The sequence below is a fragment of the Bombina bombina genome, chromosome 1, assembly GCF_027579735.1.
Source record: "Bombina bombina isolate aBomBom1 chromosome 1, aBomBom1.pri, whole genome shotgun sequence".
Lineage (NCBI taxonomy): Eukaryota > Metazoa > Chordata > Amphibia > Anura > Bombinatoridae > Bombina > Bombina bombina.
In genome coordinates this window covers 1,000,103,243-1,000,131,201 of record NC_069499.1, presented here as the reverse complement: position 1 = coordinate 1,000,131,201, position 27,959 = coordinate 1,000,103,243, and the positions used below count along the sequence as shown (strand labels likewise).

At 38.2% G+C, this 27,959-nt stretch overlaps 1 protein-coding gene across 1 annotated transcript in view; it reads right to left on the bottom strand.

The window, feature by feature from the left end:
* The window catches only part of PIGT (phosphatidylinositol glycan anchor biosynthesis class T), a 114,933-nt gene that overhangs the window by 36,962 nt on the left and 50,012 nt on the right, over positions 1-27,959 (bottom strand). Inside the window, exons 6-9 of the mRNA XM_053712780.1 lie at positions 26,948-27,035; positions 7,025-7,122; positions 5,790-5,958; positions 2,146-2,346 (exon numbers count right to left, since the gene is read on the bottom strand). Coding sequence (XP_053568755.1) covers positions 2,146-2,346; positions 5,790-5,958; positions 7,025-7,122; positions 26,948-27,035 — 556 coding nt within the window. The remainder of the gene's footprint in view (positions 1-2,145; positions 2,347-5,789; positions 5,959-7,024; positions 7,123-26,947; positions 27,036-27,959) is intronic.

Genomic DNA, 27,959 nt, shown 5'->3' with positions numbered 1-27,959 from the left:
CTTGGATGAAGACTTCTCCCGGCTTCGTTGAGGACTTCGGCCCGGCTTGGATGAAGACTTCTCCCGGTAAGTCGATCTTCAGGGGGTTAGTGTTAGGTTGTTTTTTTTAAGGGTGTATTGGGTGGGTTTTATTTTTAGGTTAGGGTTTGGGCCTGCAAAAGAGCTAACTGCCCTTTAAAGGGCAATGCCCATCCAAATGCCCTTTTCAGGGCAATGGGGAGCTTAGGTTTTTTTAGATAGTATTTTATTTGGGGGGTTGGTTGTGTGGGTGGTGGGTTTTACTGATGGGGGGTTGTTTGTATTTTTTTTACAGGTAAAATAGCTGATTACTTTGGGGCAATGCCCCACAAAAGGCCCTTTTAAAGGGACACTCAGGTTATATTAAATTTTCATGATTCAGATACAGCATGTAATTTTAAACAACTTTCCAATTTACTTCCATTAAAAAAAATGTGCAGTCTTTTATATTTCCAATTTTTGAGTCACCAGATCCAACGGAGCATGTGCAAGAATTCACAGACTATACGTATATGCATTTGTGATTGGCTGTTGCTATCACATGGTACAAGGGGAGTGGAAATATACATACCTTTGAAATTTGTTATAAAAAAAAAAATCTACTACTCATTTAAAGTTCAGACTAAGTGCTATTGCATTGTCTTGCTATCTTGCATTTGTTGATTATGCAAACCTAATGTGTTGACTGGTCCTTTAAAGGCTATTGGTAGTTTAGTTTAGGCTAGGGTTTTTTTTTTATTTTGGGGGGGCTTTTTTTTATTGTGGTAGGGCTATTAAATTAGGTGTAATTAGTTTAAATATCTGTAATTTGTTTATTATTTTCTGTAATTTAGTGTTTGTTTTTTTGTACTTTAGCTAATTTAATTTAGTTAATTGTATTTAATTTAGTTAATTTATTTAATTATAGTGTAGTGTTAGGTGTTAGTGTAACTTAGGTTAGGTTTTATTTTACAGGTACTTTGGTATTTATTTTAGCTAGGTAGTTATTAAATAGTTAATAACTATTTAATAACTATTCTACCTAGTTAAAATAAATACAAACTTGCCTGTAAAATTAAAATAAACCCTAAGCTAGCTACAATGTAACTATTAGTTATATTGTAGCTATCTTAGGGTTTATTTTATAGGTAAGTATTTAGTTTTAAATAGGAATAATTTAGTTAATGAAAGTAATTTTATTTAGACTTAAATATTTAAGTTAAGGGGTGTTAGGGTAAAACTTAGATTTAGGGGTTAATACATTTAGTATAGTGGCGGAGACGTTGGGGGCGGCAGATTAGGGGTTAATAAATGTAGGTAGGTGGCGTCGATGTTAGGGACGGCAGATTAGGGGTTAATAATATTTAACTAATGTTTGCGAGGCGGGAGTGCAGCGGTTTAGGGGTTAATATGTTTATTATAGAGGCGGCGATGTTGGGGGCAGCAGATTAGGGGTTCATAAGTATAATGTAGGTGGTGGCGGTGTCCGGAGCGGCAGATTAGGGGTTAATAAGTAAAATTAGGGGTGTTTAGACTCGGGGTTGATGTTAGGGTGTTAGGTGTAGACATAAATTTTATTTCCCCATAGGAATCAATGGGGCTGCGTTAGTTTTACGCTGCTTTTTTGCAGGTGTTAGACTTTTTCTCAGCTGGCTCTACCCGTTGATTCCTATGGGAAAATCGTGCACGAGCACGTATGACCAGCTCACTGGTGACTTAAGCAGCGCTGGTATTGGAGTGCGGTAATGAGCAAAATTTTGCTCAACGCTCACTTCTTGTCTTTTAATGCCGGGTTTCTGAAAACTCGTAATACCAGCGCTGTAGGTAAGTGAGCGGTGAGACAAAACTGCTAGTTAGCACTGCATAGCCTCTAACACAAAACTCGTAATCTGGGCCATTGTTTTTTCATTATAAGGAAGCAATTACATCAGATGACCTAAAAACACCAACATATGCAAATACAGAGCCCTTACCAGTAAAAAGATGAATGACGCCCCTTTCAGATGAATAATAGATGCTGATATACTGTACTCTATATAGTTTCAGGAACCATAATTTAACAAAAATAGAAACAAATCTGACAAACTTCTTTATGGCACACTTTTAATCCTTTCAAGGTGAAGTAATTAGGTTAAGTAGGACACTTACTTGGCTTGTTTTCCTTGCCCTTGGTGATTATGGTCAGTGTGTGAACATATAAGCGGAGGTACCACGGTACCGTCTCCATTACCAAAACTGGAAAAGCTCGGTATGGGTGGTTATTAAACACCAGTGTGTTAATGACTCCTTTGTGCAAACCGTAGCCACTCACGTAACGCTCAGCATGAAAGACTGGGAGATTGGGCAAACCTGAGTGAAATATAAAAAACAAAAATGTGAATATGTATATTAAAATAAAATAGGAATATTAAAATTAAAATAGACCACACAATGTATAGCTTGGTTCGAATGGTGCTATAGATTGGAATTACACATTGCTTTTCTGCTATATGACCTGCTTCAATCATATCAGCATCTCCTTTGCTAAGATCAGTATTTAAAACACTAAAGAGGGCAGAAACATGTGTCTTCCAACACTGATCGCACATAAACAACTTATCATGTGCCTTACATAATAGCACTGCGGTTGAGCATGTATGAGCCCAAAGAATACCTAGAGGTTTTCAAATCAATTTAATGCCAATTGATGCTCCAGAATTTCTTGATAGGTACAATGTCATAAGGTCAGCAATAAAAGCATATTGAACATCAAAGCCTAAATGCTATGTGCGGTTTCAAATATCGACCATGTGAATTTCAGAGGGAGACTACTAAAACAAAAGGGGTCATCTGGGGGTGAAAATATATATTTTAGTAATCACAATGATAATGAGGACTCTGCACTCTCCACTATAATCATCTTTACTGTGACATTGAGGAAGAGAAAGTTTCGCCTTTGAGCCTCTAATATAGATTTCTAGTTTTATATTATAAAACACACACACTATAGACCCAATATGAGCTGCATTTGTATTTCACAGCTGCCAGGTCTAGAAAGGATCCAGATGTACTAAGCTCAATTTTAGGTGCAGCTGGTGGTGGCCGGAGAGAGGCACCCATAGATGTGTTGAGGACTCTAATCCAGGGCGCCAGAGCCTCATTTTAAGGCTCCATTGGGTTACCTAGCGCATGGGTGTGTCAAACCCTGACTTACAAAAATGCATCTCTTTTTCTATATCTTCTTGAAATTTCTCATATCAGAAGGCATTTTAATCCACAATCTATGCACCAGTAGAATAAAAAAACCCACAAGTGCCAAAAGAAAACACTATATCGTCAGAACTGACTGTGGAGAGCACACAGGTTGGCATGTAATGACAAAATACATGTATTCAAAATAGTCAAAGGACCATTATAGTGAACAAGATCTATTTTTCAAGATTAGAAGATACAAATTCCCAGAAAAAGAAATAACTCCATGTTTTCCTAGCTTTTCTATTCTTTTTGTATTCCCTCTAAAGCTGCAAAAATCAGCAAGCATCAATTTTTAAACAGAACTGTATACATCTCTCCCCACTAATGTCTTACCAACCTATTCCATACGCCACATAAGAACCTCAAAAAGGAAGCTGGTTTACACAATAATAGTGTACTGTTCTGTCACACACGCGAGGGAATGGAACACACTAACTTGCATTATATTCATTTCCTGAGACTGTTATGACTGCAACTGAGTAACAATATTTTCCTTTTATGTGTGTAGATTTTCTTAAATATATATGGTTAGTCATTTATATTTACAGAGTCAACTGAACTATCCTATATAGTGAGCTATGCCCCGGTGACCAGGTGTACACAGCCAACCATTATATTATTTAAAGGGCAAGTACAGTCAAAAAATGACATGCTCTAAAACTAGCGACTCTGTAATGCTATATGTTTAACCCCTACAAAAGGGTTAACATAGCATAAATACCACTCACTGGTCCTGAGCAGAAATCCAATCTAATCAGCAGTGCTAGTTACACAGCTGGGTTATGCAACTTGCGCTGCCAATTGGGTCAGTGGCAATGCTCTGCGGGTACTAAGCAGTACTAAGAAATTAGAGCATGTACTTTTATAGACTAGAAAGACCCTTTAAAAAAAGAGCACACAAGTGTAAAAAGAAAACTCTATTGTGTTAGTTTTAGTTAGATTTTTTAAAAAATAAAATGCTTTTTTAATGAAAAATCTAAATGTAGTTTCTATTTAAAGGGACAGTCAACACTCGAGATAACAGTATCCGATATTTAAAAATAGAAAATGAAGATCCGCCTGCACCCTTTTGTCTTACCTACTTCCTTCTAGTAATCATCGACGATAACTTCTATAATATGATGTAAATATGGCAGCCTAACTCCCCCCACCATTACGTAGCTACCTTCTTCTTCAAATGATCAGCCAATGCAAGCGCGTTCAATTTCTGACCGAGGATTGGATTCTTATTGGCTGATCATTTGAAGAAGAAGGTAGCTACGTAACGGTGGGGGGGAGTTAGGCTGCCATATTTACATAATTTTTATTTTTATCATTTTTATTTGAAAAGCAAGAATGTAAGTTTAGAAGCTGGCCCATTTTTGGTTCACAACCTGGGTTGTGCTTGCTGATTCGTGGCTAAATGCACCCACCAATAAACAAGGGCATGTCCAGGGTTCTGAACCAAAAATTGTCTGGCTCCTTAGATTAGATGCCTTCTTTTTCAAATAAAGATAGCAAGAGAACAAAGAAAAACTGATAATAGGAGCAATTTAGAAAGTTGCTTAAAATTGCATACTCTATCTGAATCTTGAAAGAAAAAATTTTTTGCGTTTAGTGTCAAGAAACTCAAGGAATAGAAGATTGTTTGGAGTGAAATAGATCTGTGCAATGACCTAAATGTGAGGAGGCAGGGGCAAGCAGTAAAAATATATAATGTTATTGGTTTAGTTAAAACTATTTAAATTGTTTTTATTAAGGTCATTGTTATTTTTTCCTCCTTCCAATAAAGTACAGCTGAAAGGTTGATAAAATATGAACCTATTAAACTGGATATAGTTCACCTCCCAATCATTTCTTTTTATGTATATCTAATGGTATATAACTAAATAAGTAATTTTCAGATATATTTGGAAAATAATCTGACAAGTTATTTTTCTAAAAATGGAACCTTTATGCAGAAAACCATGATTTAAATCCATTCCACCCTGCCTGTGTGTTTAACTCCTGCATTATATTTTATAATTCAAGTATAGGATTTTAACATTCATGAGGACAATACAAACTCATTTCAAAAAGTTCATAAATACCTTGCTATCTGGGACCTAGTCCCATTCCAAAACTTCTTGGTAGCTTATAATATTTATTTCCTATTTCTTGGCTCTACATAAAAACAAACAAGCTGGAACTGACAACCATTACTTCAAAAGTTTAATTTGATTATATAAATCACAACTTCCTAGCCAATACATTCAGGGATGCCAAACCACAAATAGAAGCACTGCTCTTATGGTGGGATCTTCTGCCAGAAATATATTAGAAAGCCAAGTTTGTAAGATTTGGTAAAAAGATGCAGACTAGAAGCTCACACTCTCTCTAGTCTACAACGCACAGGATGTAGAATGTACTGGCACATATTTCTAGAAAGGCACTATGTAACCTGTGCTATATTGACACTAATATGTGATATGGGTTTTAGTCTTTGAGTGAATACTCCAAACAATTATTACAACAGAATAACAAACTGAAATTAAATAAGACATATAACAGACCTAGCTTGTTGTGCTAGTCACGCTTACTTGAGTCTAAGGATCCTCCCTTCCATTTAAGTGCTATATTGAGGTTCCTAGTGGTGTTGAAAAGTCCAGGTTCCAGAAGGTCATACTCTGCATACAACTTACGGTCTCCCTGGACAGTTACTTGTGTCTCCAGAGATGTGAGAGGTGCAACATCATATATATCAATTTCCTACAAACAAAAAAAAATATTTAAAGGGACAGTCTACCATAGAATTGTTATTGTTTTAAAAGATAGATAATCCCTTTATTATCCATTCCCCAGTTTTGCATAACCAACACAGTTATATTAATACACTTTTTACCTCTGTGATTACCTTGTATTTAGGAGCCTTCTTCCAGCCCCCTGATCAAATGACTGACTGTTTATTATCTATTGTCTTGCATTTAGCATTGTTTTGTGCTAAATCTTAAATAACCCTCTGTGCTTGAACACAGTGTTATCTATATAGCCCACGTGTACTTTCTGTCTCTTTGTGTTGAAAAGAGATTTAAAAAGCATGTGATAAGAGGCAGCCCTCAAAGGCTTAGAAATTAGCATATGAGCCTACCTATGTTTAGTTTAAACTAAGAATACTAAGAGAAAAAAGTAAAATTTGATGATAAAAGTAAATTGGAAAGTTGATTAAAATTAAAAGTCCTATCTGAATAATGAAAGTTTAATTTATACTAGACTGTCCCTTTAAATCACAGCATTATCACACATTTTAAAATATACACATTAAAAATTAGTAAAATACAATAATTCAATGTTTAAAGAGATATAAAGAGTCTTATTTGGGAACATGACAATAAAGACCAAGACAAAGGTTACAAAGTAGACCTAAAATAGCAACAGCCCTGTCAGTATTAACTGTGGCTCACAAACCGTTAATGGTGCTATATTAAACACCCCAAACCTCATAACAAGCAATGTTCAAAAGGTATTTTACATTTGTAACAAAGCTGGTGTAATTAATTGGTTGCATTTGGTATTAACTCACTAATCTATGAAACACCAACTCGTAGCCGTCTTTAACTCTTAACACCAGTATTAGTACTAGGTATTGGTTTAAATAGTTGGTACAAAATCTTAAATTATTGGCGTTTTGGGAAGGTGAACTGACGCAAAATGTAAACAAACAAAACTGTAAATTCGAAATATGTAGGAAAAAAAATGACACGGGTGTGGAATGCATAAGCACTGAAGGGGTTAATATACTAAAAGTATCTTTAACAACAAAAGTATGATTAAGTACCTTTTCTCCTCCAGATGTATCCACATAGATTTTGCTTTGCTTTGCTACAGGACAAGCTTCTGTTACAGTGCGAGAAAACATCTTAAACAAAGACCAGTCTGTAAGATAAAAAAGGTGGACAACCGATTTTATAATTCTGTTTCTTCACTCCGTACAAATGGAATACTCTCTAATAGAAACATAAAATCATAGAAACATAGATTTTGATGGCAGATAAAAACTATAAGCCCAGCAAGTCTACTCAATATTTCCTAAAAACATAAAAAAACACAAAATAAAAAAACCACACATATCTAGTTCGTAGGATAACCTTATGCTTATCCCAGACATTCTTAAAGTCCCCCACAGTGTTGGTCTTTACCACCTCTTGTGGAAGTTTATTCCATGAAGCAATCACCCTTTTGAGATCTTGACCCCTTGTTCTTAAATTTTTCCATCTGAAATAACAGTCAATCAAAACAATGGATAGGGGGCGCTCTAATACCAAAGAAATAATTGAACTGAATTATAAGCAAAAAATATAAAACCTATACAAATAATAAAACTAAATGATAATATTACAAAGAAAAAACACAATTTATGCTTACCTGATAAATTTATTTCTCTTGTGGTGTATCCAGTCCACGGATCATCCATTACTTGTGGGATATTCTCATTCCCAACAGGAAGTTGCAAGAGGACACCCACAGCAGAGCTGTAATATAGCTCCTCCCCTAACTGTCATAGCCAGTCATTCGACCGAAAACAAGCCGAGAAAGGAGGAACCATAGGGTGCAGTGGTTACTGTAGTTTAAATTTAAAAATTACCTGCCTTAAAATGACAGGGCGGGCCGTGGACTGGATACACCACAAGAGAAATAAATTTATCAGGTAAGCATAAATTTTGTTTTCTCTTGTAAGGTGTATCCAGTCCACGGATCATCCATTACTTGTGGGATACCAATACCAAAGCTAAAGTACACGGATGAAGGGAGGGACAAGGCAGGAACTTAAATGGAAGGAACCACTGCCCGTAAAACCTGTCTCCCAAATATAGCCTCCGAAGAAGCAAAAGTATCAAATTTGTAAAATTTTGAAAAAATATGAAGCGAAGACCAAGTCGTCGCCTTGCAAATCTGATCAAAAGAAGCCTCATTTTTAAAGGCCCAAGAGGAAGCCACAGCTCTAGTGGAATGAGCTGTAATCCTTTCAGGAGGTTGCTGTCCAGCAGTCTCATAGGCTAAGCGGATTAAGCTTCTTAGTCAAAAAGAAAAAGAGGTTGCCGAAGCCTTTTGACCTCTCCTCTGTCCAGAGTAGACAACAAACAAAGCAGATGTTTGACGAAAATCTTTAGTAGCTTGTAAGTAAAACTTTAAAGCACGGACCACGTCCAAATTGTGTAACACAAGGATGGAACAACAATTTCTTGATTGATATTCTTGTTAGATACCACCTTAGGTAAGAACCCAGGTTTGGTACGCAGGACTACCTTATCCGTATGAAAAATCAGATAAGGAGAATCACATTGTAAGGCAGATAGCTCAGAGACTCTACGAGCCGAGGAAATAGCTACCAAAAAAAAAAGAACTTTCCAAGATAAAAGCTTGATATCTATGGAATGAAGAGGTTCAAACGGAACTCCTTGAAGAACCTTAAGAACCAAGCTTAAGCTCCATGGTGGAGCAACAGGTTTAAACACAGGCTTGATTCTAACTAAAGCCTGACAAAATCCCTGGAACATCTGCCAGATGCTTAACTAGCTGACAATCCTTTTTCCAAACCTTCTTGGAGAAAAGATAATATCCTAGCAATCCTGACCTTACTCCATGAGTAACCCTTGGATTCACACCAATAAAGATATCTACGCCATACCTTATGGTAAATTTTCCTGGTGACAGGCTTTCGTGCCTGTCTTAAGTTATCAATAACTGACTCGGAGAAGCCACGCTTTGATAAAATCAAGCGTTCAATCTCCAGGCAGTCAGCCTCAGAGAAATTAGATTTGGATGGTTGAAAGGACCCTGAAGTAGAAGGTCCTGTTTCAGAGGCAGAGACCGTGGTGGAAAGGATGACATGTCCACTAGATCTGCATACCAGGTCCTGCGTGGCCACGCAGGTGCTATCAGAATCACCAATGCACTCTCCTGCTTGATCTTGGCAATCAGTCGAGGGGGCAGAGGAAACGGTGGAAACACATAAGACAGGTTGAAAGACCAGGGCGCTGCTAGAGCATCTATCAGTGTCGCCTTGGGATCCCTGGACCTGGATCCGTAACACGGAAGCTTGGCGTTCTGGCGAGACGCCATGAGATCCAGTTCTGGTTTGCCCCAACGATGAATCAGTTGTGCAAATGCCTCCGGATGGAGTTCCCACTCTCCCGGATGAAAAGTCTGACGACTTAGAAAATCCGCCTCCCAGTGCTCTACACCTGGGATATGGATAGCTGATAGGTGACAAGAGTGAATCTCTGCCCAGCGAATGATTTTTGAAACTTCTAACATCTCTAGGGAACTTCTCGTTCCCCCTTGATGGTTGATGTAAGCTACAGTCGTGATGTTGTCCGACTGAAATCTGATGTACCTCAGAGTTGCTAACTGAGGCCAAGCCTGAAGAGCCTTGAATATCGCTCTTAGTTCCAGAATATTTAATGGAAGGAGAGACTCCTCCTGAGTCCACGATCCCTGAGCCTTCAGGGAGTTCCAGACTGCACCCCAACCTAGAAGGCTGGCATCTGTCGTAACAATTGTCCAATCTGGCCTGCGAAAGGTCATACCTTTGGACAGATGGACCCGAGATAGCCACCAGAGAAGAGAATCCCTGGTCTCTTGGTCCAGATTCAGTTGAGGGGACAAATCTGTGTAATCCCCGCTCCACTGACTGAGCATGCATAGTTGCAGCGGTCTGAGATGTAAGCGTGCAAACGGCACTATGTCCATTGCCGCTACCATTAAGCCGATTACTTCCATACACTGAACCACCGAAGGGTGCGGAATGGAATGAAGAACCCAGCAGGAATTTAGAAGCTTTGATAACCTGGACTCCGTCAGGTGAATTTTCATTTCTACAGAATCTATCAGAGTCCCTAGAAAGGAAACTCTTGTGAGTGGGGATAGAGAACTCTTTTCCTCGTTCACTTTCCACCCATGCGACCACAGAAATGCCAGTACTACGTCCGTATGAGACTTGGCAATTTGGAAGTTTTACGCCTGTATCAGGATGTCGTCTAAATAAGGGGCTACTGCTATGCCCCGCGGCCTTAGGACCGCCATAAGTGACCCTAGAACCTTTGTAAAGATTCTTGGGGCTGTAGATAATCCCAAGGGAAGAGCTACAACTGTTAATGCCTGTCTTAAAAGGCAAACCTGAGAAACCGATGATGATCTTTTTGTATCGGAATGTGAAGATAAGCATCCTTTAGATCCACTGTAGTCATATATTGACCCTCCTGGATCAGCGGTAGGATGGTACGAATAGTTTCCATCTTGAACGACGGAACTTTGAGGAATTTGTTTAAGATCTTTAGATCCAAAATTGGTCTGAAGGTTCCCTCTTTTTTGTGAACCACAAACAGATTTGAGTAAAAACCCTGTCCCTGTTCCTCCTTTGGAACTGGATGGATCACTCCCATAACTAGGAGGACTCATACACATTGTAAGAATGCCTCTCTCTTTATCTGGTGTGCAGATAATTGTGAAAGGTGAAATCTCCCTTTTGGGGGGGAAGCTTTGAAGTCCAGAAGATATCCCTGGGATATAGTTTCCAACGCCCAGGGATCCTGAACATCTCTTGCCCACGCCTGGGCAAAGAGTGAAAGTCTGCCCCCTACTAGATCCGTTCCCGGATAGGGGGGCGTTACTTCGTGCTGTCTTAGAGGCAGCAGCAGGCTTTTTTACCTGCTTACCTTTTTTCCATCTCAGGTTTGGTCTCCAGACCGTCTTGGATTGAGCAAAAGTTCCCTCTTGTTTATTATTAGAGGAAAGACACACTGTTGCAAAACTGTGTGTATAAGCCATAAGGAATGTAATCACTTAACCTTTTAGCTGTGTGCAACTCAAACAGTCTGTTGTTTTACAAATGGGTTTATAATCTCACATGTATTGTTGCCACAACCTGGTTATTTGCAGGAATTAAATTGTTACAAAGTTCTTACTTATGACACTCTTGTTTCCAGGTACACATAGAGTGTTAACTGTATATATATTCAGCTGGGTGAGTTTTACATATGCACTATAAAGTATTATGTTTCTCCTTGGTAGGTATATATATGTTCAGATAACCTCCAAATTCTCCAGTATTCCAGTATAGTATATTGTATCACAAGTAGATAACATGAAGATATATTGGTGGTATCGAACTAACTTTGTGTGTTTGTAAAAACATCAACCCAGGTTACTCACGGTTATCCGGCCCCACTATGCGGGATGTTGGAAAGTATTCAGGCACTCCTCCTCCTCACTGAGCTGAATCATCACTGTATATTTATTATCACATCAAGGAAAGTGATTACATTCCTTATGGCTTATACACACAGTTTTGCAACAGTGTGTCTTTGCTTGATGTGAAATTCTTTAATTGCATATTATACTGTGACAAGTCAAGTGCATAGCACATAAGATAATAATTTGAAGCCATGGATCAGGAAGAAATTGTAAATAGACGAGCGAAAATTGATTTACTAATTAAAGGGGACACCACTACCAAACACACACCTGTAGATTTGAGTACATTGTTTTCTATGAAAGAGAAATTAACCATTAAAGAACTAAAGACATGGTGGGAAATGGAATTTTTACAACTATATATAAATGAGGAAAAAATACCACGAGGTCTCAGAATGAAAAAGTATCCAGCAGCAGAAAAAATGGATGTGGTTTTTATGAAAGAATGGAATCAAAATTTGACTGATTGCTCTGTGGTTCTTATGAAACAACTATTAAAGAAAAGAACAGAGGAAAGAGAAACCACACTATGTGAGCTAGCTGAGATACAAATACAGATTGATGACCTTAAAGATGATGAGAGATTTGAAGACTATATGAAACAACTAAAAGATACAACTGAAAGAATTGATAATGAAGTGGTCACAAGAAAACTGGGCAAATATCAAAGAGATTGTAAGGACTATGACTTAGATATAGTTTATAGTTAAAAACTAAAACTAAAAAGAATAAAAGGAAAAAAGGCTGAAGGAGATATGTCTAATAAAAAGGAAGTACAAAGAAAAGTTACTTTCTCGAGTGCAGAGGGCAGTTCATATGCATACAGTCCAAGATCATCTACACCTATGAGTGAGGAAAATAATGAAAGAGATAATACTCTAGGAGCAAGACCTAAAGAAAAGGTGGAACATAGATCACTGGTGGATTTGGGAATTACCTCTAATATGTCCGGTCAAGAACATAAAGTAAAAGATGGAGATCCAAAAAGAATAAAAAAGAAAAAGGAAGAAGATCAGAAGGCAAAATATCCCAGCAGGCTGACCAGAGCAACGAAAGAAAAGAAGGATCAGAACTAGAGAGTATAATAAACTTGTCATCTGTCCCATTAACCAATACACAGAAGATTGCACTTTCGAAAGGAATGGGTTTCTCTCCAACAAGAAATATGGACTTATTTGATACCATTGTTGACCTCAATAAGTTTGTGCGAAAGGTCACGCTAAAAAGACATTTTTTTAATGAGGATCCATCTTCCATTTATGATAGTGAGATAGTGGATACGTGTACTGTTGTGAGTAATATAATAAGCACAGATATAGATTCACTTACATTTAATGAGTTGTGTGATACCAATAGTTTAAGGATCTTAAGTAGTGAAAGCTTGAGATATAATCCTAATAATTTATGCATTCCAAGCTCTACACAAAAGATAGGACACACAAGTAGTTTCTATCCTATACATGCAAGAGGGGATTTAATTGAGGTATTTCACGCAGTGGTGGAAGAAGAATTGACACAACTTTATAACACAAAAGTAAAAGAGATACACACGAAAAAGAATAAAAGGGATAATTTGTCTCACCAGGAAAGAAAAGCACTAAAAGAAATTAGGGACAATACTAATATAGTAGTTTCTAAATCTTACAAGGGTGGCACTATTGTGGTGCAAGATAGGGAAGCATATGTATTGGAAGCTGAAAGGCAATTATCAGATGTAAATACAGATCATAAATTGACATATAACCCTACAGAGCGTTATAATAATGAGTTAAATGTTGTTAGATGAAGGTGTTCACTATGGATATTTGACACAAGCACAGGCAGAATGTTTAATAAATGAGAGTCCTACAGTAACTGTATTTAAACATCTCCCTAAAGTTCATAAATGTGCATCAAGACCGCCAGGGAGGCCTATAATCTCCACTATAGGAACCATAGGAGAAAATCTAGGGAGATGGATAGATGAATTTCTACAGCCCATAGTAAAAAGTTTACCAGGTTACCTAAGGGATACGAAACATCTACTACGTAAGGTGGAAGATCTAGGATGGGATAGTGAATCTATGTTCTTGACTATAGATGTAGAATCGTTATATTCTTGTATACCGCATAGAGAGGGACTTAATGCACTTAATGAAATGTTACATATGTATACTAGCTTTGAGACTTGCTTCATTGATTATATTGTAGACATTGTACAATTTCTTCTAACCCACAACTATTTTCTATTTGAGGGCTGCTTTTATGTACAATGTCAGGGTACGGCGATGGGGGCGAAATTCGCCCCCTCATACGCTAACTTATATCTTGGATATTTTGAACTGAAGAAAATATTTTCTACTAGTAATCCTTTTCAAAAAAGTATTCTATTCTATACTAGATTTATAGATGATTTGCTAATAGTTTGGAAAAGTGGTGATTCAACTATAGTACAGTTTATGGGATATTTAAATGACAACAATAATAATTTGAGGTTTACCTTTTTTTGTTCAGAGAGCAGTGTTGACTATCTAGACTTGACAATAAAAGGAGACATAAGTAAAGGATGCATTACAACAGAAATATTCAGAAAGAAAACATCAGGCAATACCATACTTAGAGCAGATTCTGGCCATCCCTATAGTGTGAAAAAGGGAATTCCAAAAGGCCAGTTTATGCGTTTAAAACGTAATTGTAGTAGTGAAGAAAACTATTCTGTCCAAGCAAACAATTTAATGAATAGACTGATGGATAGGGGTTATAAGAAAAGACATCTAGAAATAACTATGGAAGAAGTTAAGGCTATGGATAGGAAATCTTTATTGCAAGATAAAAGTAAACAAGACAAAATTTCAGGAAATATGGATAGATTAACTTTTTCTACCAAATATAGTAGGCAATATTCAGAAATTTGTAAAATTATTCAGAAATTTAGCCCACTATTAAAAAATGATCCTAAACTAAAGACAGTCATAGATAAAGGGATTAGATGTGTATCAAGGAAAGCAGAAACTATAGAGAATAGTCTTAAACGAAATTTTTCCATTAAAGAGAAAAAGGATGATAGGATATGGTTAAAAAAGAAGAATGGGAATTATAGATGTGGTGGCACACCATGTAAATCATGTAAATACCTTATTAGGAGTGATAGTTTTAACCCCACAGTAACAGGTAATGTATACATGGTGAACCATCACCTTAACTGTAATTCCAGATACATAGTGTATCTTATCACTTGTAAACTTTGTTTTTTTCAGTACACTGGTAGAATGACACGTATGCTCAAGGATAGAGTGAGAGAGCATTTGTTGTCTCTTGAGAGTGAAGTGCCGAAGACACCAGTGGCGAAACACTTTGCTCAACACAGGAGAAATGATAATTTTGATAAAAGTGAATTAAAATATATCAATACTTTATTTTCATTTCAAGGTATTGATCATGTGCCCAAACTAAATACAGGTGGCAATAGATCTCAGACGCTGAATAGGAGAGAAATGTACTGGATCTATACCTTAAAAACAGGGAGTCCTTTGGGCATAAATGAAAATTCAGATGTAAAACTATACATAGGTAACTGAGATGTAATCAGTAGGTAGTAGCGTTCTAATTTTTCCCTAGGAGGATGATATAACTATCATAGAAAACGAAATTGATATGATATATAAATATAACCATCTGAAAATAAAAGTGCTAGGTTATTTTAAGTGCAACTACAACTAGAGGTTATTTACTGTGTCTTAAAGGGATACTAACCCCACATTTTTTTCTTTCATGATTCAGATAGAGCGTGCAATTTTAAGCAACTTTCTAATTTACTCCTACTATCAATTTTTCTTTGTTCTCATGTTATCTTGATTTGAAAAAGCAGTAATATAAGGTTAGGAACTGGCCCATTTTTAGTTCAGCACCTTGGTAGAGCTTGCTGATTGGTTTGTTACATTTAGCCACAAATCAGCAAGTGCTACCCAGGTGCTGAACAAAAAATGGTCCGGCTCTAAAGCTTACAGTACTGCTTTTTCAAATCAAGATAGCATGAGAACAAAGAAAAATTGATAATAGTTGTAAATTAGAAAGGTGCTTAAAATCTCATGCTCTATCTGAATCATGAAAGAAAAAAAATGGGTTTAGTATCCCTTTAATAAATTATTTTTTGGCTGAATACTAAGTACATATTTATATCTATATTGGAAATATGCCCTTGTATTGTGACCGCTGAATTATCTTAGTATTATACAAAATGTTAATGCAGCAAAATTATTTTATTCGTATAGTACTAGCTGGATTTCCCACTACAATGTGTTAATTGTCTATCTATATATTTTTTAGATACAATGTACTCGTAACATATAAATTTATGCTTGTTATTTTTTTTATATATTGGAATGTGATATTGATGCACCTGTTTGAATGGCTTATAGGTTAGTAATATGCCGCTAAATTTATAAGCGGTAGTATACCTTTAAATTTTGGGAAAGAGTGGTGAGCCAAATAAAAGGTGTAATCAGACAGCTGTGAGTATCCCTGACGAAGTGCTGTTTAGCAGCAGGAAACGCGTTGGATGTAGCTGATGTGTGTGGAGTGGTGGAAACTTTTGTTTTCCTTGATGTGATAATAAATATACAGTGATGATTCAGCTCGGTCTATGATTGCTTATTTTTCGCCATTGTGGTATTGCTATTATTAGAGGAAGTTGATGATGCCGCACCTGCCTTGAAGTTTTGAAAGGCACGAAAATTAGACTGTTTGGCCCTAGATTTGGACCTGTCCTGAGGAAGGGCATGACCTTTTCCTCCAGTGATATCAGCAATAATCTCCTTCAACCAGGCCTGAATAGGGTCTGCCCCTTGAAGGGAATGTTAAGTAGCTTAGATTTTGAAGTCACGTCAGCTGACCATGATCTAAGCCATAGCGCTCTGCTCGCCTGTATAGCAAAACCAGAATTCTTAGCAGTTAGTTTAGTCAAATGAACAATGGCATCAGAATAAAAGAATTGGCTAGCTTAAGTGCTCTAAGTTTGCCAAGTATGTCATCCAATGGAGTCGCTACCTGTAAAGCCTCTTCCAGAGACTCAAACCAGTACGCCGCAGCAGCAGCAGTGACAGGGGCAATGCATGCAAGGAGCTGTAGGATAAAACCTTGTTGAATAAATATTTTCTTAAGGTAACCTCTAATTTTTTATCCATTGGATCTAAAAAAAAAAAAAAACACAACTGTCCTCGACAGGGATAGTAGTACGCTTTACTAGAGTAGAAACTGCTCCCTCCACCTTAGGGACTGTCTGCCATAAGTCCAATGTGGTGGCGTCTATTGGAAACATTTTTCTAAAAATAGGAGGGGAAGAGAACGGCACACCTGGTCTATCCCATTCCTTATTAATAATTTCTGTAAACCTTTTAGGTATTTGGAAAAAACATAATTTATGCTTACCTGATAAATTCCTTTCTTCTGTTGTGTGATCAGTCCACGGGTCATCATTACTTCTGGGATATAACTCCTCCCCAACAGGAAATGCAAGAGGATTCACCCAGCAGAGCTGCATATAGCTCCTCCCCTCTACGTCACTCCCAGTCATTCGACCAAGAATCAACGAGAAAGGAGAAACCAAGGGTGAAGTGGTGACTGGAGTATAATTTAAAAGATATTTACCTGCCTTAAAAAACAGGGCGGGCCGTGGACTGATCACACAACAGAAGAAAGGAATTTATCAGGTAAGCATAAATTATGTTTTCTTCTGTTATGTGTGATCAGTCCACGGGTCATCATTACTTCTGGGATACCAATACCAAAGCAAAAGTACACGGATGACGGGAGGGATAGGCAGGCTCATTATACAGAAGGAACCACTGCCTGAAGAACCTTTCTCCCAAAAATAGCCTCTGAGGAAGCAAAAGTGTCAAATTTGTAAAATTTGGAAAAAGTATGAAGCGAAGACCAAGTTGCAGCCTTGCAAATCTGTTCAACAGAGGCCTCATTCTTAAAGGCCCAAGTGGAAGCCACAGCTCTAGTAGAATGAGCTGTAATTCTTTCAGGAGGCTGCTGTCCAGCAGTCTCATAGGCTAAACGAATTATGCTACGAAGCCAGAAGGAGAGAGAGGTAGCCGAAGCCTTATGACCTCTCCTCTGACCAGAGTACACGACAAACAGGGAAGACGTTTGTCGAAAATCCTTAGTTGCCTGCAAGTAGAACTTGAGGGCACGAACTACATCCAGATTGTGTAGAAGACGTTCCTTCTTTGAAGAAGGATTCGGGCACAGGGAAGGCACCACGATCTCTTGATTGATGTTCCTGTTAGTGACTACCTTAGGTAAGAACCCAGGTTTTGTACGCAGAACTACCTTATCTGAATGAAAAATCAAATAAGGAGAATCACAATGTAAAGCTGATAACTCAGAGACTCTCCGAGCCGAAGAAATAGCCATTAAAAATAACACTTTCCAAGATAACAACTTTATATCAATGGAATGAAGGGGTTCAAACGGAACTCCTTGTAGAACGTTAAGAACAAAGGTTTAAACTCCATGGCGGAGCAACAGTTTTAAACACAGGCTTGATCCTAGCTAAAGCCTGACAAAAGGCCTGGACGTCTGGGTTTTCTGACAGACGCCTGTGTAACAAGATGGACAGAGCTGAGATCTGTCCCCTTAATGAGCTAGCCGATAAACCCTTTTCTAAACCTTCTTGTAGAAAAGACAATATCCTAGGAATCCTAACCTTACTCCAGGAGTAACCTTTGGATTCGCACCAGTATAGGTATTTACGCCATATCTTGTGGTAAATCCTTCTGGTAACAGGCTTCCTAGCCTGTATCAGGGTATCAATAACCGACTCAGAAAAACCACGTTTTGATAAAATCAAGCGTTCAATTTCCAAGCAGTCAGCTTCAGAGAAGTTAGATTTTGATGTTTGAATGGACCCTGTATCAGAAGGTCCTGTCTTAGAGGTAGAGACCAAGGCGGACAGGATGACATGTCCACTAGATCTGCATACCAAGTCCTGCGTGGCCATGCAGGCGCTATTAGAATCACTGATGCTCTCTCCTGTTTGATTTTGGCAATCAATCGAGGAAGCAGCGGGAAGGGTGGAAACACATAAGCCATCCCGAAGTTCCAAGGTGCTGTCAAAGCATCTATCAGAACCGCTCCCGGATCCCTGGATCTGGACCCGTAGCGAGGAAGTTTGGCGTTCTGGCGAGACGCCATGAGATCTATCTCTGGTTTGCCCCAACGTCGAAGTATTTGGGCAAAGACCTCCGGATGAAGTTCCCACTCCCCCGGATGAAAAGTCTGGCGACTCAAGAAATCCGCCTCCCAGTTCTCCACTCCCGGGATGTGGATTGCTGACAGGTGGCAAGAGTGAGACTCTGCCCAGCGAATTATGTTTGATACTTCCCTCATTGCTAGGGAGCTTCTTGTCCCTCCTTGATGGTTGATGTAAGCTACAGTCGTGATGTTGTCCGACTGAAACCTGATGAACCCCCGAGTTTTTAACTGGGGCCAAGCCAGAAGGGCATTGAGAACTGCTCTCAATTCCAGAATGTTTATTGGCAGGAGACTTTCCTCCTGATTCCATTGTCCCTGAGCCTTCAGAGAATTCCAGACAGCGCCCCAACCTAGTAGGCTGGCGTCTGTTGTTACAATTGTCCAGTCCGGCCTGCTGAATGGCATCCCCCTGGACAGATGTGGCCGAGAAAGCCACCATAGAAGAGAGTTTCTGGTCTCTTGATCCAGATTCAGAGTAGGGGACAAGTCTGAGTAATCCCCATTCCACTGACTCAGCATGCACAATTGCAGCGGTCTGAGATGTAGACGTGCAAAGGGTACTATGTCCATTGCTGCTACCATTAAGCCGATCACCTCCATGCATTGAGCTACTGACGGGAGTTGAATGGAATGAAGGACACGGCATGCATTTAGAAGCTTTGTTAATCTGTCTTCTGTCAGATAAATCTTCATTTCTACAGAATCTATAAGAGTCCCCAAGAATGGAACTCTTGTGAGAGGAAAGAGAGAACTTTTCTTTTCGTTCACTTTCCATCCATGCGACCTTAGAAATGCCAGAACTAACTCTGTATGAGACTTGGCAGTTTGAAAGCTTGAAGCTTGTATCAGAATGTCGTCTAGGTACGGAGCTACCGAAATTCCTCGCGGTCTTAGTACCGCCAGAAGGGCACCCAGAACCTTTGTGAAGATTCTTGGAGCCGTAGCCAATCCGAATGGAAGAGCTACAAACTGGTAATGCCTGTCTAAGAAGGCAAACCTTAGATACCGGTAATGATCTTTGTGAATCGGTATGTGAAGGTAAGCATCCTTTAAGTCCACTGTGGTCATGTACTGACCCTTTTGAATCATGGGTAAGATTGTCCGAATAGTTTCCATTTTGAACGATGGAACTCTTAGGAATTTGTTTAGGATCTTTAAATCCAAGATTGGCCTGAAAGTTCCCTCTTTTTTGGGAACCACAAACAGGTTTGAGTAAAACCCTTGTCCTTGTTCCGACCGCGGAACCGGATGGATCACTCCCATTAATAACAGATCTTGTACACAGCGTAGAAACGCTTCTTTCTTTATCTGGTTTGTTGACAACCTTGACAGATGAAATCTCCCTCTTGGGGGAGAGAATTTGAAGTCTAGGAGGTATCCCTGAGATATGATCTCTAGCGCCCAGGGATCCTGAATATCTCTTGCCCAAGCCTGGGCGAAGAGAGAGAGTCTGCCCCCCACTAGATCCGGTCCCGGATCGGGGGCCCTCGGTTCATGCTGTCTTTGGGGCAGCAGCAGGTTTCCTGGTCTGCTTGCCCTTGTTCCAGGACTGGTTAGGTTTCCAGCCTTGTCTGTAACGAGCAACAGCTCCTTCCTGTTTTGGTGCAGTGGAAGTTGGTGTTGCTCCTGCTTTGAAATTCCGAAAGGGACGAAAATTAGACTGTCTAGCCTTAGCCTTGGCTTTGTCTTGAGGCAGGGCGTGGCCCTTACCTCCTGTAATGTCAGCGATAATTTCTTTCAAACCGGGCCCAAATAAAGTTTGCCCCTTGAAAGGTATATTAAGTAATTTGGACTTAGAAGTTACATCATCTGACCAGGATTTTAGCCACAGCGCCCTACGTGCCTGAATGGCGAATCCTGAGTTCTTAGCCGTAAGTTTGGTTAAATGTACTACGGCCTCCGAAATGAATGAATTAGCTAGTTTAAGGACTCTAAGCCTGTCCGTAATGTCGTCCAGCGTAGCTGAACTAAGGTTCTCTTCCAGAGACTCAATCCAAAATGCTGCCGCAGCCGTAATCGGCGCGATGCATGCAAGGGGTTGCAATATAAAACCTTGTTGAACAAACATTTTCTTAAGGTAACCCTCTAATTTTTTATCCATTGGATCTGAAAAAGCACAGCTATCCTCCACCGGGATAGTGGTACGCTTAGCTAAAGTAGAAACTGCTCCCTCCACCTTAGGGACCGTTTGCCATAAGTCCCGTGTGGTGGCGTCTATTGGAAACATCTTTCTAAATATTGGAGGGGGTGAGAACGGCACACCGGGTCTATCCCACTCCTTAGTAACAATTTCAGTTAGTCTCTTAGGTATAGGAAAAACGTCAGTACTCGCCGGTACCGCAAAGTATTTATCCAACCTACACAATTTCTCTGGTATTGCAACAGTGTTACAATCATTAAGAGCCGCTAAAACCTCCCCTAGTAATACACGGAGGTTCTCCAATTTAAATTTAAAATTTGAAATATCTGAATCCAATCTGTTTGGATCAGAACCGTCACCCACAGAATGAAGCTCTCCGTCCTCATGCTCTGCAAGCTGTGACGCAGTATCAGACATGGCCCTAGTATTATCAGCGCACTCTGTTCTCACCCCAGAGTGATCACGCTTGCCTCTTAGTTCTGGTAATTTAGCCAAAACTTCAGTCATAACAGTAGCCATATCTTGTAATGTTATCTGTAATGGCCGCCCAGATGTACTAGGCGCCACAATATCACGCACCTCCCGGGCGGGAGATGCAGGTACTGACACGTGAGGCGAGTTAGTCGGCATAACTCTCCCCTCGCTGTTTGGTGAAATTTGTTCAATTTGTACAGATTGGCTTTTATTTAAAGTAGCATCAATACAGTTAGTACATAAATTTCTATTGGGCTCCACCTTGGCATTGGAACAAATGACACAGGTATCTTCTTCTGAATCAGACATGTTTAACACACTAGCAATAAACTTGCAACTTGGTTACAATCTTATTTAACAAAAACGTACTGTGCCTCAAAGAAGCACTAAACGATTAAATGACAGTTGAAATAATGAACTGAAAAACAGTTATAGCATCAATCCTTAAAAACAACACAACTTTTAGCAAAGGTTTGTTCCCCTTAGTAAAGTAACAATAATTAAATTTGAAACATAAAAATTACAGAGCAACGTCTTTTAATCACAGTCAATATATAAGTCTCACAGCTCTGCTGAGAGAATCTACCTCCCTCCAAAGAAGTTTGAAGACCCCTGAGTTCTGTTAGAGATGAACCGGATCATGCAGGAATACAAGAGTAACTGACTGGAAATTTTTGATGCGTAGCAAAGAGCGCCAAAAAACGGCCCCTCCCCCTCACACACAGCAGTGAGAGAGAAACGAAACTGTCACAATTTAAAACAAGCAACTGCCAAGTGGAAAAATAATGCCCAAACATTTATTCACTCAGTACCTCAGAAAATGCAAACGATTCTACATTCCAGCAAAAACGTTTAACATAATAAATACCTATTCAAAGGTTTAATGTACTTTTAACAGAGTAATTCCAGTGAAATACCATCCCCAGAATACTGAAGTGTAGAGTATACATACATGTCATTATAACGGTATGGCAGGATTTTCTCATCAATTCCATTCAGAAAATAAAAACTGCTACATACCTCAATGCAGATTCATCTGCCCGCTGTCCCCTGATCTGAAGCTTTTACCTCCCTCAGATGGCCGAGAAACAGCAATATGATCTTAACTACTCCGGTTAAAATCATAGTAAAAACTCTGGTAGATTCTTCTTCAAACTCTGCCAGAGAGGCAATAACACGCTCCGGTGCTATTGTAAAATAACAAACTTTTGATTGAAGTTATAAAAACTAAGTATAATCACCATAGTCCTCTCACACATCCTATCTAGTCGTTGGGTGCAAGAGAATGACTGGGAGTGACGTAGAGGGGAGGAGCTATATGCAGCTCTGCTGGGTGAATCCTCTTGCATTTCCTGTTGGGGAGGAGTTATATCCCAGAAGTAATGATGACCCGTGGACTGATCACACATAACAGAAGAAACATCAGTACACACCGGCACTGCAAAGTATTTATCCAGTCTACACAATTTCTCTGGCACTGCAATGGTATCACAGTCATTCAGAGCAGCTAAAACCTCCCTAAGCAACACGCGGAGGTGTTCAAGCTTAAATTTAAATGTAGAAATATTAGAATCAGGTATCTTTCCTGAGTCATTAACATCACCCACTGACTGAAGCTCTCTTTCCTCAGCTTCTGCATATTGTGAGGCAGTATCAGACATGGTTCTTAAAGCGTCAGTATGCTCTGCATTTTGTCTCACACCAGAGCTCTCTCGCTTACCTCTAAGTTCAGGTAGTCTGGCTAATACCGCTGACAGTGTATTATCCATGACTGCCGCCATGTCTTGTAAAGTAAACGCTATGGGCGCCCTAGATGTACTTGGCGCCATTTGAGCGTGAGTCCCTTAAGCGGGAGTCAAAGGGTCTGACACGTGGGGAAAGTTAGTCGGCATAACTTCCCCCTCGTCAGATTCCTCTGGTGATACATTTTTTAAAGACAGAAAATTATCTTTATTGCATAAAATGAAATCAGTACATTTGGTACACATTCTAAGAGGGGGTTCCACCATGGCTTTTAAACATAATAAACAAGGAGTTTCTTCTATGTCAGACATGTTTATACAGAATAGCAATGAGACTAGCAAGCTTGGAAAACACTTTAAATCAAGTTAACAAGCAAATATAAAAAATGGTACTGTGCCTTTAAGAGAAACAAATTTTGTCAGAATTTGAAAAACAGTGAAAAAATGCAGTAAATCAAACGAAATTTTTACAGTGTGTATAATAGACTAACAGAGCATTGCACCCACTTGCAAATGGATGATTAACCCCTTAGTTCAAAAAACGGATCAAAAAAATGAAATAGACGTTTTTTAACAGTCACAACCAACTGCCACAGCAAGCTGTGGCCCTACCTTCCCCAATAAACGACTTTGGAAAGCCTTTGGGCCCTTTAGAGATGTCCTATAGCATTCAGAGGGCCTTTGAGGGAAGCTGGATGTCACAGTTTGTAATTTTAACTGCACCAACTGTAACTTTTATACTACAACAGTGGAAATTGTTTCTAGTCAAAATTTAAGCCAGCCATGTGGAAAAAACTAGGCCCCAATAAAGTTTTATCACCAAAGCATATATAAAAACGATTAAACATGCCAGCAAACGTTTTATATTGTAAATATCATAAGGGTATTACCCCTGGGAGTAAGCATGATACCAGTCGTTATTAAATCACTGTATTCAGGCTTAATTTACATTAATCTGGTATCAGCAGCATTTTCTAGTGTTTTCCATCTCTAGAAAAAATTATAACTGCACATACCTGATAGCAGAATAAACTGCACGCCATTAACTCGCTGAAGTTACCTCATCTGTGTAATCCCCTCAGACATATGTGAGAATAGCAATGGATCTTAGTTACAACCTGCTAAGATCATAGAAACCTCAGGCAGATTCTTCTTCTATTTACTGCCTGAGATAAAATAGCACAACTCCGGTACTATTTAAAAATAACAAACTTTTGATTGAAGAAAATAAACTAGCTATATTTAACCACTCTCTCCTACAACGTCCTAGCTTGTTGAGAGTTGCAAGAGAATGACTGGCAATGACAGTTAGGGGAGGAGCTATATTACAGCTCTGCTGTGGGTGTCCTTTTGCAACTTCCTGTTGGGAATGAGAATATCCCACAAGTAATGGATGATCCGTGGACTGGATACACCTTACAAGAGAAATGTCCAATTATCAAGCTGTAATATTGAGCAGATCTTCATATAACACCTTGCCAGTTAGGGATGCACTCTTGTTTCCACTCCTAGTGCAAACATAGGCAAAACATCAAAAAACAAAGAGGCGCTGCATGTGTGTATCGATAAAAGGATCCTCACCAAATGTGCAAGAGACTTGTCGGATGTCAACATATAATAAAACAAAATTTTAAAAGCAAATAAAAACAATTATGAACATCCAACCAAGAACAATCTGGGGTAAAATAACTTCTCTGCGACAAGTTTTTCTGCACTAAAGTTTGCCGTTTCAGTGCAAAGAAAACACGCAGATGTAACAGGGGGCAAGTTATTTTACCCCCTGATTGTTCTTGGTTGGATGATCATAATTGTTATTAATTACATTTTAATACATTTGTATTATTGTATGTTGACATTCGTCTTCGATACTTGACCCCAGAACTGACCCATGAGGAGCACCACTAGTAACAGCCCCCTCTGCTGAATGTACTCCATTTACTAAAACACTCTGTTTCCTATCCAGACAGCATTCTACATAGTTCACTTTTTGAGTTAATACCAAGGAGTTTGTGAATTAGTTTGTTGTATGGGACGGTGTCAAACGCATTGCTAAAATCTAATGACAGGAGGTGCTGCCTCTAGGCTGAAGGTCATATTACAAAGAAATACTTCGCTCAAGGCTTAAAAAGGAAGAAATCATTCAGGATCTCCAACATTTTCCAACTTACAAGTGGAAAGATACTGTCAGATGGAAATATGGGGGTTAAATTACCAGAATGCCAAATTGTCATTTTTTTTGGCCGTTTCAGTTTTTTTATCCCTAGTGGTGCATTTGTTTTGTATAAGGGCAGGACTAAACCTTAATAAAGTAGATCTCTCCTTAGAGGAAGAACTATGCATCTTTGTAAAAATTTAATATCTAACTGCATTGTTTTCAAGTTTTTGAAGTTGTTTGAGTTGTAGAAAAAGCTAGTTTCTTTCAAAAGTTAAAGGGACAGTATACTATAAAATTGTTTTTTCCTTAATGTGTTTCCAATTACTTTTTTTTTTTTTACCAGCTGCAGAGTATAAAATGTATGAGATTTGCTTTCTTATGCTTATTTGTGTATATGAATTAGCAGATTTTGTGTTTTGAAGCCACAACCTAATAAAATGGTAGGTATAATCTTTTTTATAAAAAAAAGTAGGTATAATCAGATCTCATTACTTTATCACATTGCGTACATATACCTGCTTCTTTATCTTATATCCGTCCATAAACCAATCACCAATACTTGGAGAGAACAATGGAAAATTAACATTTTATTACCTTATCTCTTGTATAACCCATTGGGAGTGTAATTTCTTCTACTGGATGTAGTAACACAGCTTGGCCTTGAGGCCAAAAACTTTCAGGATGGGTGGGGATACCACAGGCTAAATAAACTATTTCAAATGCCAATATAAGGCTAATGGAAATACTTGTAAACCATTTAAAACACTCCAGCAGGTAAAGTGAATCATTAGGAACAAATTAAAAGGGAGACATTTTTTGAGTAAAATGTCCCTTTAAAAAAAAAAAAAAAAAAAAAAAATGGTGAACAGTGCAGACTGTAGCTTTTAAGCTAAATGTGTTCTACTGGTAACAACAGACTGGCTGTTGCATAAGAGCCCTTTAACATTTGGAAATTAGTATTGCACTGCCCTGCTGAATCAGACTGCAGGCAGGACTTCATGTCACTGGTAAATTGATTCTATTTAGAGTTTATGTTATTATAGGAAACAGCACATGGGTACATAGTTCACAACAAAAAAAACACAATGCCACAAATTAGCATACATAGATACACTAACAGGCAAAGGAAAACACTACAAATGAAGCGGTTACACAAGTAATTAACAATAAATAGTTTTTATTCATTAATATGATCTCTCAAGTCTCAAATAAATTGATTTGAAATGAGTATTGTTACTGAGCTAAATATTTAGTATATGGTTTGTGAAATTCTTTGACTTACAAAGCATGACATTTTTTAATAACATTAAATTTATGAATACATCTGGTAATGTGATGGGTTTCAGAATACAAAACTAAAAAAAAAAAAAAAGTTATAACTGCATAAAATATCATCAGATAATATGCTACATCATTGTAATATTTAAGAAGTGAGAAAGTAAACTGCAAACATGAATTTTCTAGAGATCACATATACTGTATACTGAAACAAATGTCAGCAATAGAAAAGTTAGCTGACTGGTTAAACAGTGCCCACTTGAGGGAGTATATGATAATGCAATCATAAATTATAAAACCAAAGTGGCATAGATAGATTTAAACATGACATTAAAACGAATACTGTGTGTCAAACATGTAATTTACTAGAAAACAAATCCCCACATACAAAAAACAAATATATATATATATATATATATATATATATATATATATATATATATATAGATAGATAGATAGATAGATAGATAGATTTACCTCTTTTTCCCAGTCCACTGGAATACATGTCAAACACAACTGTAAGGGTCTGTCTTAATTCCCAAGAAACCCTTGAGCAATTTTCATTCTGAAAGTACAATATTCTATTATGTTTACAAAACATTTTCTTTCAAAAATCAAATAATGTATTTATCTAAAATTTTAAAAAAAAAATATTACAACTAGAAATATGAAAGAGAAAAACAAACAATATAGGAACAAACCTGCATATATGGGTGTCTTCCCATATGGGGCACCTGACTAGTCAAGTGATGAATCCACTACATTATCTTACATTTTGTCTGTTGTAATTGTTCCCAATCACAAAGAACAATAAGAAGCTGTAATCACATTAAAGGGACACCCAGAGGCAGAACTTTTCTTCACTTTCTGCGATGAGATTTTTTGAGTGAAATTTTTTCTGCAGGTCATTTTTAAATAAAATAAAATTTTAAATTAGACAGTTACACTAATGCACCAGTTCAACTGCAATGTGTTGGTTAACTGAAGAATAAAGCAATTTTAATGTTTTATAATATAATTGCATTGCAAATTAGCTGCATACAACATTTTTTTTTAAATGTCTCTTGAATAAATCTGTTTCCTTTTCTCTTGGTCTAACATAGAAATGTAGTGATAAAAAAGATGCAATGCTCATACTAACGTCTTACATTCAGAATAAACAGGTTTTCAGACTGGGAAAGGCTAGGGGACGGGTTTGAAAAAATCTCAGAGCTAGTCAACAAGCAATGTGCAGCTGCTTTGCAGCGCTACTGCATTTTTTGACTGATCACTTCAAAGAGCACTTTGCTCTGGATGCACTGTGTTAAGGAAAACTTACACACTGCAACCAGAGCACAGCTCTGTTTGAAGAGAACGGTCTAATGTGGAGCAGCACTACAAAGTTCAAGCACTAACAGTTCCTGCATGTGTCCTGTTCTTTCTGCAGACATGCTGCATTTTCTGCGATGACATTTCAGATCACTGTATGTTCTGCCTTGGGGAAGGGACA